This window comes from Carcharodon carcharias, chromosome 7 (genome assembly GCF_017639515.1).
Source record: "Carcharodon carcharias isolate sCarCar2 chromosome 7, sCarCar2.pri, whole genome shotgun sequence".
NCBI lineage: Eukaryota > Metazoa > Chordata > Chondrichthyes > Lamniformes > Lamnidae > Carcharodon > Carcharodon carcharias.
The window spans coordinates 159,754,563-159,766,759 of NC_054473.1; the positions used below are offsets into that span (position 1 = coordinate 159,754,563).

The window sequence follows — 12,197 nt, forward strand, 5'->3', positions numbered from 1 at the left end:
CCCTACCCCCCAGTCACCAACTTCAATATCCCTCTCTCCCACTTGATCCTAACGAACCCTTACTCACAGGAGGGTTGTTATCACAACTTGCAGCGGTCTGATTTTTCATTACGTTCACCAGTGGGCTCTGACGCCATGGAGGCTCCATTGAGGCCCACGGGCCAGTTTCTGGGAGCCTCCTACCTCACCGTTCTGATGCACAGAATGTTACCTGGAAACTACCAACCCCTCTCCCCCCCCACCAAACAAAAGATGAGCATGCCTGAATTTCTGGGCCATGGTCTGTTACACTAAGAGCAAATTTAAAAAAAAGAAAACAATTTGTATGTAGGAACTGACACTGTTTAATTTTACAGACAGGACCCTGAATACTCAGATTGGGTTACAGCATTCTCACCTGTTTTCTGCAATCGCGTTCTTATCTCAGTAGCTTGCTGAAACTCCTGAAGTTGCCTTTTATGCTCGCGCCTTTTCTTTACGGCCAATTTTGCATTTGTTACCCAGGCTTGGTACGCCAACTAAACAAATCACAAAAACATAAAGAACACTATTGCTCATTCTATTTTGCAAGTCCAATAATAAAAGCCTGCATTTACATGGAAGTTTCCATGTGGAAAACTTCCCACAGCAGCTCACAGAGCAGGAGAAAAAAAAAGGGAGAAAAGAGCTAAGGGAGTAACCAAACCGAGGAGACCAAAATCAAGAATAACATGATGGGTTTTTACAAAGATTTTTAATAGGGAGGAAGCAGAGAAGCTCAGGGGAGTTCTCAACAATGCAGTCATGGTAGCTCGTGGCTCTGGCTCCATAGTGAGGGGAAGAGAAGGGAGAAACACAGGAGGCAACAGTCCAGAAGCACTGAAGATAATGTAACAGCGGAGGGGATTGCAGAAATAGGGTGGCTGAAGCCATAAAGCATTTGAAGATAAGAATGAAGATTTTAAGTTTAGTGTGTTGAGGTACAGAGTAGATTCACGAGAAGTGTGGTGATGGTAGGCGAGATTACTGCAGCACATAATCCAGGTGACTGAGTTTTGAACAAGTTGAAGTTTATGAAATATGGAGGGTGTGACGACAGGAAGGTATTAAAGCTGCTTTTAAAAGAAAAGAAACCAGCTTTCTCAACTTGTTTACCATCTTCAGAGATTTGAGTACACACTCTCCCAGGTTTTTCTGTTCCTGCACCCACTTTAAAATTGTACCATTCAGTTCATATTGCTTCTCCTCATTGTTCTGATTAAAATGCACCACTTTACACTTTTGTGTGTTAAATTTCACCTGCTATTTGTCTGCCCAGTTCACCAGTCTATGTCCTTTTGAAGTCTGTTACTATCCTCCTCATTGTTTACTATGGGCAGGATTTCCCAGTCGGCGAGTGGGGGTGGGGCCTGCTCGCCGATGCGTAAAATGACGCTGGATGACGTTGGGCGGACCTCCTGACATGGCCCCGTGTCATTTCAATTTTCAGGTTAGCCGAATCAGCTGTGCGCCCACCGACCTGTCAAAGGCCTATCGAGGCCACTGACAAACTCATTGACATTAAAGGACCTGCCCGTCCAACCTTAAGGTTGGTGGGCAGGCCGGGAGCCCTGGCGGGCTTCAGAGAAAGCATGAAACCTCATCCATGGGCAGGATGGGGTTTCTTGTAGGTTTTCTGAAATTTAATAAAAGCTCAACTAAAAGTGATGGACATGTCCCAACCCATGTGACAGTGCCACGAGGGGACGTGTCAGGGAAATTTTATTTTTCTATTTTTAGCATTTTTACATTTGGAGCCGATCTCCCTGAGGCAGCACTTAGCAAAAAAGCATACTCTCGGCTCAGGGAATCCACCCCCCGCCTGCCTACACAGGGAGTGCATAGCGCTTCCTGGCGGACGTCACACTGGGCAGGCCTTAACTGGCCCACCTATGTAAAATAGCGATGCACCTCTGATCGAAGGCGCGCCTCCATGCGCTCGCTCCTGAACTCCCCCACCCCGACAGGGGGAAAATTCTGCCCTATATTTATGAGTTTTATGTTATCCGCAAACTTTGAAATTATGCCCTCTAAAAGAGCCGCAGTATACTACCCTTCAGTCTGAAAAATAACCATTCAACATTACCCTGCTTTCTGTTCCTTAGCTGAAGTTGCATCATTGCTGCCACTGTTCCTTTCATCACTTGGACTTTAATTAAGCTAACAAGTCTATATTGTGGTACTTTGTGAAACACCTCTAAAAATCCATAAACACAACTTCAAAGGCACCGCCCTTATCAACCCTCTCCATCACTTTAAAGAAATTAAGTTAATCAAATATAATTTGCCATTAACAATCTGTGCTGGCTTTGATTATTAGTCCATACTTTAAATTTGTGGTTTTAAGAGGGGATTGTGCCTTGTCCTTTTCCATAACTATCTAAATATTATGACCACTGTTCTCCAAATTCTTTCTTACTAAACATACTCCATTTGCCCACTTCATTCCCCTGAACTAGATCTAAAGGAAGTAGCAGTCTTCAGGAGGGCATAGGCTGGTAAACTGGGCCGAAATATGGTCTTAGTCTTAAATATATTAAATGAAGGAGCACCCACAACCCTCCGGGGTAGAGAATTTCAAAGATTCACAACACTTGTTTCATGTTTAAAGACAGCAGAGCTTATCAGTGTCTTCAGTGAGATGTCTTTATTGCACTGATCTAAGATGGCTGCTTATTGAAATTGTCTTGTGACAGAGGTCACCTGACTATGGCAAGACAGATAGGACATGTAGTACTGTTGCATTTCAAAACCCACACAACTGTTTGCGTAAAATAATTTTGCCTCATCTCAGTTCTAAATGTCCAACTCTTTATCTTGAGACTGTGCTCCCATGTTTTAGATTCACCAGCTGAGGGAAACAGCCTCTCAGTGTCTACCCTCTCAAGCCCCTTCAGAATCTTGTATGTTTCAATGAATTTGCCTTTCATTCATCTAAATTCCAGAGAATATAAACCCAATTTACTTGGCATCTCATTCCAGTAACCAAACTAGTGAACCCTTTCTGAACTGCCTCCAGTGCAAGCATACCTTAAATATGGAGACCAAAACTGCGCACAGTACTCCAGATATGGTCTCACCAAAACCCTGTATAATTATAGCAAGACTTCCTGATTGTACTCTAATCTCCTTGCAATAAAGATCAACATGCCACTTGCCTTCCTAATCGCTTGCTGTATCAGTTTACAGTATTCCTTGTACGAGTATATCCAAATCCCTCCGAACATCAACATTTACAAGTTTCATGCCTTTTAAAAATATTCTGCTTTTCTATTCTTACTACCAAAGTGTATAATTCTCCACATTCTACCTTGTTGCCCACTCACTTAGCCTGTCTATATCTCCTTCAGCCTTTTTGTGTCTTCCTCACCGCTTGTACTCCCACCTAGCTTTGTATCATCAGTAAAGTTAGATACATTAATCTTGGTCTCCTTAGTTAAGTCATTAACACGGATTATAAATAGCTGAGTCCTCAGCAGTGATCCTTGCAGCATTCCACTCAGCATTGCCTGCCAGCTAGAAAATGCCCTGTTTATCCCTAAACTTTGCTTCCATTAGCCAATCCTCTACCCATGCTACTATATTACTCCCACCTCCAGGGGCCCTTACCTTGTCTTTCGTGTGACACCTTACCAAATGACTTTTAGAAATCCTAGTATACTGCACTACTGGTTCCCTTTTATCTACCCTATTAGCTTCATTCTCATAAAAAGCTCTTTTCCTTTCAAAAGGCCATGCTGATTTTGTCCAATCATACCATGATTTTCTAAGTATTGTTAAGGCTTTCTTAACAATAGATACCAGCATTTTAACCAACAAATGATGTCAGGCTAACTGGCCTGTAGTTCCTTGTTTTCTCTCTCCTTGCTCTCTTGAATAGCGGTGTTACATTTGTTAACTTCTAAACTGATTGGACCGTTCTACAATCTGGGGATTTTTTTTTAATATTCATTCTCTGGATGTGGGCTTCGCTGGCTGGGCCAACATTCATTTGGAAAATCATAGCCAGCGCATTCACTACCTCTGCAGCTAACTGCTCCAAAAGCCTAGGATGTAGGGCCATCAGATCATTGGGGTTTATCAGATTTTAGTCCCTCAAGTTTCTCTCGTATTTTTTCCCTGCCAACCTCACTCTTGGTTTCTTACAATTCCTGCTAAGTAGCATGTGTCTTCTACTGTGAAGACAGACAAAATATTTGTTCAATGTCTCTGACATTTCCTCATTCCCCATGATAATTTTTCCCGTCTCTGTTACTAAGGGACCAATGTTTACTTTAGTTGCTCTCCTCCTCTGGCCACCCTTTGCTGGTTTCTAAAATACTACAAACCCTCAGACTCTATTATTCTTTACAACATTATAACCCCTGCCTTTTAATCTAATACTATCCTTCACTTCCTTAGTAAGCCACAGATGGACCTTTCTTGCTGAGCTTTTGTTCCTTAATGAAATGTATTTGTGTTCAACATTATGAATTTTTAAAAAGTGTTTCCCACTATTTATTCACCAACATACCTTATAGTCTATCTACCCAATCAATCTTAGCCAGCTGTCCCCTCATACCTATGTAATTGGCTTTGCTTAATTTTAAGATTCTTCTCTGAAACTGGAGTATATCACTTTCAAATTTAATTTCCAATTTTCAGTTTGGCGGCCAGGCATGGTTGGCGGGTCCAGGATTAGCCAGGGAACGGACTGCCGACCATGATCGGTCCTTGGCTGCGATTTCACGCTGGCGGGCCAATTAGCGGCCAGCCAGTGTGAAATATATGCTGAAAGGCTCAGACTGCTGGGGTGGGGGCAGGAGGAGGGCAGGCGCTGACATAAGCACGGGTGAGGAGGAGTGCAGAGTGAAAGCACCCTGAAGACAGAGAGCTGCCTCAGGGAGCTGAAGAATTTAGAAGCAATAAAGAAAGATTTTAAAATCCGGAAAAAAATGTCCACACATCAGATTTAGTCACCTGAACATATAAATGATGACAATTCTGTCCACACATTTTTATTTAATAAAGCAAACCTCATCCGGCCCTTGGATGAGGTTTCATCAAAAATGCAAAGTCTGCCTGGCAGATTCACCCATCCACCAACTGTAAGGTTGGACAGACTACAAAATATCGGGGGCAATTGGAACTTTAATGGGCTCAATTGCCCTCTTAATTGTCGGTGGGCACACTTCCAACTTCCGTGTGTGCCCCCTGGCTGAAATAACGTGTGAGCGCAGGATGACTTCATGACGCTCGCCCGATGTCATCATGCACTATTTTACACTTGAGCAGGTCAGGTATGCGCTGGCATGCCAAACTAAAAATTCTGGCTCGATATGTAATTCAATTGTATTATGATCACTATTGTCCATTGGATCTTTTGCTATGAGATTATTAATTAATCCTTCCCCAACGCACAATACTAGATCTAAAATAGCTGTATCCCTCATTGGTTCCACAAAGTTTTTTGGAACAATACAGTCAATAAAGCATTCAACAGGATTAATTCCAGTCTACCTTTACCAAGTTGCTTGGTCTAGTTTATATGAATACTGAGGTCCCCCACAATGATGACATTGCCTTTGTTTCAAGCTCCAATAATTTCTTGCTCAGTTGGTCTGTCCAATGGTGTATTTACTGTTAGACACCTAGAAACCATTCCCGCCAGTGTTTTCTCACGCTTACAATTCCTAATCTCTATCCATACTGGTTCTCTTTGCTGATCTTCTAGCCAAGATGCTTTCTCACTTCTCTCCTTATGTGATCCTTTATTATCAGGACTACTCCTCATCCTTTTTCATTCTCTGTCTTTTCAAAGTGTCATGTACCCTTGAATATCTATTTCTCAACCTTGGTCACTTTGTAAAGCTCTTTCTGGGCCTCAACTAGACTATTATGTCCAGTTGTAGTCAACACACTTAAGGAAGGATGTGAGGGTCCTTAAGAAGATGCAGAAGAGATTTACCAGAATGGTTCCAGGGATGAGGGATTTAAGCTACAAGGTTAGATTGGAAGAGATGGGTTTGTTTTCCTTGGAGCAAGGGGATTATGGGGGATTTGATAGAGGTGTGCAAGATTATAACAGGTTTGCATAAAGTGGATAAGGAAAAACTGTTCCCATTAGCTGATGGTACAAGGACTAGGGGACACAGATATAAAATTTTAGGCAAGAGATGTGGTGGGGGTGGTGGCACTGGGAGGGGTGTGAGGTTTGGGGGTGGGTGATGTGAGGAAGAACTTTTTAATGCAGTGAGTGGTAATGACTTGGAACTCACCTGCAAGTGTGGTGGAAACAGAGATGATCAATGAGTTTAAAAGGAAATTGGATGGAAACTTAAGGAAATAAACTTGCAAGGTTATGGGGATAGAGCTGGGGAATGGGACTGACTACACTGCTCCACACACAACCGGCATAGACTCGATGAGCCAAATGGCCCCCTTCTCTGCTGTAAATGAATCTATGACCTATTGTAATTATGGATCTGTAATTGCAATTAGATCTGAACCATTTATCTCTATCTGTGCCACTTGTTCATCTATCTTATTGCGAATGCTTCACACATCCAGATAAAAAGCATTTAATTTGTTCTACTACCATTTGTACAGACCTTATTCGCTGATGCATAATTACTGTTCAGCTCTCTGTTCCACTCTGTTTGTTCTGTACCCACTGACTTACTCACTGTCTGTCAGACAAAGAATTTTTTTTTAAATCCCTCAAGTTAATGGTGTCTTTGCTCACAGGTGGTCACCAATGTTCTTGAATCAGGCTGTAACTGGATGTGGAAAGCAACTCAAGTGACCATCCAAAATTTTCCTTCTCTCTGTGAAGCAGCATCTTGCTACTCATTTAGCAACTCCTCAAGACTCCACAACCCATGATCAAAAAATTGCCATTGTGGGTGTTACCCTCGGTCCTACCATCCTGTGGCACAATGTATTAGCACACCAAAACCCTGTGTAATAATCTTTTACAATTAGTTTGTGTTCTTTATTGTTTTACCAGTACCTGGAATGCACTTTGTTTAAGAGGTTGCTCTTCCTCCTGCACACATTCTTCATCTTCTTCACTGTCTGACTCAAACAAGTAATAATCTCCTGACTGGACCACTGCACAGATATATTGGAGAGAAAGTCACATAATCAGCTTCCAGGTCACAACTCAAGCGTTAACAATGCAGCAAATACAACATGTTGAATTAAGTAATTGAAGAAACCTGAATTTAAAATGACAATCATAAAAAATCAGTTATTTCATAAAATAACAAACATTGAAACATTGGTCTTAACATAGGAACATTAGGAGCAGAAGTAGGCTATTCAGCCTGCTTTAACACTGATATATCAATTATAGAACATATTTTTCATCTTGTTCCTTTTAAATATTGAGGCACATTTCTTGCACAGTTACAAAACAACATCCATGTATAAAACTCAGTATAGCTAAGTGATCAATACCGTGAATGTCACTGAATGCACTAATTATTAACTGGCTAATTTAGATCGGCATTTAATACCTGTGAAGACTAAATTACACACAGGTAATGTAAGATTTCAGGTGTTTTTGTTCTGATGAAAAGTCATCATCCTGAAATGTTGGACTAGTTTTTCAAGGGCCTGTGGATGTGGCTCTGTAGGCTGGTGGGGCGAGGTGTTGGTGGCCAGAAAATGGTTGGGAAATCCCATTGGGTCAGCTCATGACATATTCCTACCTGCATAGAATTCTGCAGGAGGCAGAGTAATAGCAGGACTGGTTATCTGGCTGCAATGGGTAGCCTATTAAGCCCCTTGAGGGATAAATTACAGGCACTCTCCCGATCCCATCTCAATTTTCCAGTCAGCATAAGGGAACCAGGAGGCCCCTTTGAAACAATGGTGGCCTCCCAGCGGCAAACCAGGTTGTCATCGGACTTAGAGGCTCTATTCAATGGGGAAGATGTCTGCCGCAGTGCCAGTTACTGCTCTCTCCCTCCTGGCCGATGACCCTAACCCTTTTGGTCCTTATTTTCCACGTTTGTTGCCGTCAACTGGGAATGAAGATACTCCTGCCTGTTTTCAGCAGTACCCCCCTCTGACGGTGGGGCTGCTGATCTTTCAGTGCTGGAGGGCATCCTATTGACCATCTAGCCTCAGGAGCCCACCAGCCCACTGTCCTTGATTGGACAGGGTTCCCAGAGGCAGCATCTGAATTGGCTGACTCCTCGAAAATCTCTTCCAGGGTCCCGCCACCGGCATTCCCAGGTTGCTCACCCGGATTTCAGCCCAGCTTCGGAATCAGGACCCTGGAAGGAAAATTCAGCTTGTTCGCTGTGTTTATCTCTTAACAGATGCTGCCAGATTTGCCGAGAATTTCCATCTTTTTCAATTCTTATTTCAAACTTCAAGCATTTGCGGAATTTTGCTTTTTATATTTCTGAATTACAATGATGAAACATGACGCTGCGCTTCACCTTGAGGGCATGAATCAGGCTAAGTTTGGTTTAAATTTGTGACGATTAGTAGGCTGGACATGTGCATGACACTGTAAAACTGCACAAATAGCTCTGAAAAATGGATAATCACTGCACATGGCAAAGTGTCATGTGTTATGTACATGCACAGTGATGCTTTGAGTTCCAGAGGAAAACTGAAGAGCTGCTTTTTGTGGGAAGAGTATCAGACAATACAAGAAATATTGTATTTTAATACAAGAAAGATCCTGATTCTGAGTGATCGAAATACAATAAGGATTTGAGACAGTCTAGATGCCTAGTGAAGGATGTTAGAAAAAAGTTGTAGAATTAGAGGAATTCAACTTGCAGCCAGATAGTTATGCTCCGTTTAAAAGAAAACAGATAATACATACATACACACATATCTATATAATATATGATATATATATTATATATATATATATACACATATATTTACACACACACACACACATATACATATGTGTGTGTGTGTATATATATATAATTATATATAAAAATATATGTAGATAAATATATATTTTATATATATAAAATACACAAATACACTGTAGAGAAGCAGTGGTGCACTGGAAAAAGAAACTGAATGGTTTAGGATGGGTTATATTCACAAAATTTGTTGAATGTATACAATCTGATGTCAGTTTAAGAAAAATAAGTTATTTTATTCAATGGTTACTGTGGTTACTTTTTGCATATCACACAGAGGCAGGCTGGTTATCTGACAGATGCCACTGAGACTGTGGCTCCATGGAGGTCAGATTTGCTCCATAATTGTTCATGATTATAGATTCATCTGTTCACATCAGTGAGCTCTGTAACATGAAACAAGAATGGAGAGAAGGAGCACCACGGAAAAGATAAATAGAAAAGGAGAGAATGAGATGGAAATCATCAAAAAAGAGGAATATGAAGCAGCAGACAAAGTAAAATGGAAATATCTCTCAATCAATTGGGCCTTGTGGTCGGAACTAATACTGCACATTTGCAAAATATTTCAAATTATCCAAGAGGAGTAATGCACTGAGCATAAACCACATGTAAAGTATGAATGAAAAGTACAGTTGCAAAGTTTACACAAGGTCAAGAGATCCAAATTTAAGTTATTATGTTGCCATGTGCTCATCAAAGATGCTCACAACAAACTCCTGGTTTAAAAGAAACACAAAAGTTGAGCATTTGAGGCAAAGGACAAACCAAAATGTTCTACACCAAGAATGAGATGAAACAGTGGACACTCATTAAATACCTTTGGCATGGTTTACCCAGGGATTCCACCATTTCTTTTTCTCTTGCGACTTCTCTTTCGCTGCACCTTGCTCTGTCACATGGAGGAGACAAGCATGTTGTTTCCATATCAGGATCTCCATGAAATTACAGCTTTCAATATCAGTTACGTGGGTAGGTTTGCTGTGTCATTTCCACCACAGCAAAATTACAAAAATAGCGACAAGAACAAGCAAATTTACTGGTAGTACAGGCACTGAAATATGCTGTTGCAGTTTCATAAATCCCAAATGATTCATGTAGTTTCAAGTAGTTGACAGAAGCATTGCATGAAGCATTTAATGCTGTCAATGCACTTTGACAGTTTTAGTTGCAGCTATCTATGGTCTATGCCTCAGCAGGCAGATGTCCGTGCATGCAAAGTCAATAAAAATTGTACAACCAGATCCAATCAGTACCACATCATCAGCCTTTGGTTTTAATATATTCAGCGGCTATACTATGCCAAACAACACAGCTCACAACATACAGACAGAGGTTAGCAATTGGTGGCACACATGCTAATCTATGATCAAAACTGACACTCTTATCACACAACAGAAATACAAAGCATGACACAAAGCAACACATTCTGCTCCTTCCACAGGGAGGGATACATCCAGAACTGTCATCATTGGATGGATGTCCGGACTGACATTTAAGACATAAACAAAGTGTTATGTTTACTGTTGTGAGTAACATAAAATATCAGGATTGTTACTCTCAACGACTGGTACTTGGCAAATTCTCCACATCTCTTACCTCCCTCCAAGTTCATAAATCATATATCGTTACCACATAACCATGAAAGCAGGGCATTAATTTGCAGAAAGTGTTTTACCTACATCATTCTGAATGGGTTGCTCTCTTCATTTTCTCCAGGGAAGCAAGTCATTTCATTCCTCTCGTCCATTGGACAGCTCAACTAAGATTCAAAATTCATCCGGTGGAAGGAATTTTAAGCTTAGAGGTATTGGTTAGGATTTTGCACTTCTGTGCTTCCCATCCTGTGATATCTGAGTGGAGATAAGGCATTGTCTCTAAGAGGCAGAGTGTGAATGTTGTGTGTCGATCTGGTCTCCATGCTACAAAAAGGATATTGAAGCATTGAATGAAGGATTCTATCAGAATTGGGAGCATGCAATGATCAGGAAAGATAGGGTAGGCTGCAGCTCTTTTCTTTGAGAATGAGCTGGAAATACGAAGAAACCTGTCAGGGGTCTCAAATTATGGATTTTATCGGGTGGAGGTGGGGAAACTGTATCCAATTGTGGGCGGTCCAGAACAAAGGAACATAAATACAAGATGGCCACCAAGGGATCAAATAATTAATTTGGGAGGAATTTCTTTACAGGAAGTGGAACGTGCTGCCACCTGGAAAGGTTGAAGCAGATAGCATTGAAGAGGAGGTGTGATGCAAGCATAGGGTAAAGAGGTGGAAGGATACGAGACCTGGGCGGAAAGAGGTAATCAGAGTGGGAGGAGGCTTATGCAGGAAAGAAACATAGACCAGTTGGACTGAATGGCTGTCTCTTTACTATAGGTTCTACGTACATAATTCTGTACAAGTACACCTCTGCAGAGAAAGAATTACTCTACAGTGCTCCAGATAATAGAATTTCATTCATTTCACAGTTTACATACATATGTATTTTCTGTAAGCAGTTTTCAGTTCAATTTGATGTACTTGGATGTAGTTTATGAAGCTGGTACACACAAAGCAGAATCCCTATTCTCACTGTTCAGATTCACGTATTAAGAATGGCAACTTGAGTCAGATACCAGAGAGCTGCTGGTATCTATGTAACCATTGCTCTGAAGAGAGGAGAGGATAAAAAGAGAGAAAATTGGGGACAGGAAAAACTGCTTATTATTTGCTTCCTTTTGTATGTCTATGGCTCTAGCAATTTTAACCTCCACAAACAAGGGCAGAATGGCAGAGGCAAGAAAATAGAAGTAGTGTATAAAAATGCAATGGAAATGAAACAAAACCATTAAGGAACAGGAAAGGGTGCAATAGAAAAGAAGTAGAAGTTGAGATTGCACAGCATCATGGACTGATAGTAGATTCAATTTCACCTTTTAGTCTCAGTAAAGTGAACAATCAGCTAATGCTGCTCTCTCATTCATCTCTTTGCAGCCAATACCATCAGAACATTGGCAACATGTTACACACCCTCCCAGCCACAGCTAAAGAACTCAAGTATTCATTTGAAATAAAAGAATATACAATCTATGTTTTCTTTAGTTCAGGAATTTATCAACAAAGAGTCTGAGATTATAAACAATGAGTGAAAACCCTAAAATTAAAATGAGTTACGCTCAGGAAAAAAGATTTTGTTTTTCGATGCTCATAATAAAGAATACAAGACTCAGGTGAAATATGCATCAGGTAATTATTCAATGCCCTATTAAATGATGTAACAGTCACTGCATGGATGGCCCTTGTAAAGCAATCTG

The 12,197-nt window shown here is 41.0% G+C and overlaps 1 protein-coding gene across 5 annotated transcripts in view; it reads right to left on the reverse strand.

Annotated features, from left to right (window-relative positions):
• piezo1 (piezo-type mechanosensitive ion channel component 1) overlaps positions 1–12,197 on the reverse strand; it is a 358,563-nt gene that overhangs the window by 43,480 nt on the left and 302,886 nt on the right. For 4 of the 5 annotated variants that reach the window (XM_041191993.1, XM_041191996.1, XM_041191992.1 and 1 more), the window contains 3 exons: positions 9,721–9,792; positions 7,010–7,110; positions 398–518 (listed from right to left, as the gene is read on the reverse strand). In XM_041191993.1, the coding sequence (XP_041047927.1) occupies positions 398–518; positions 7,010–7,110; positions 9,721–9,792 (294 nt within the window). The remainder of the gene's footprint in view (positions 1–397; positions 519–7,009; positions 7,111–9,720; positions 9,793–12,197) is intronic. The other variant, XM_041191995.1, reaches the window with a different exon arrangement.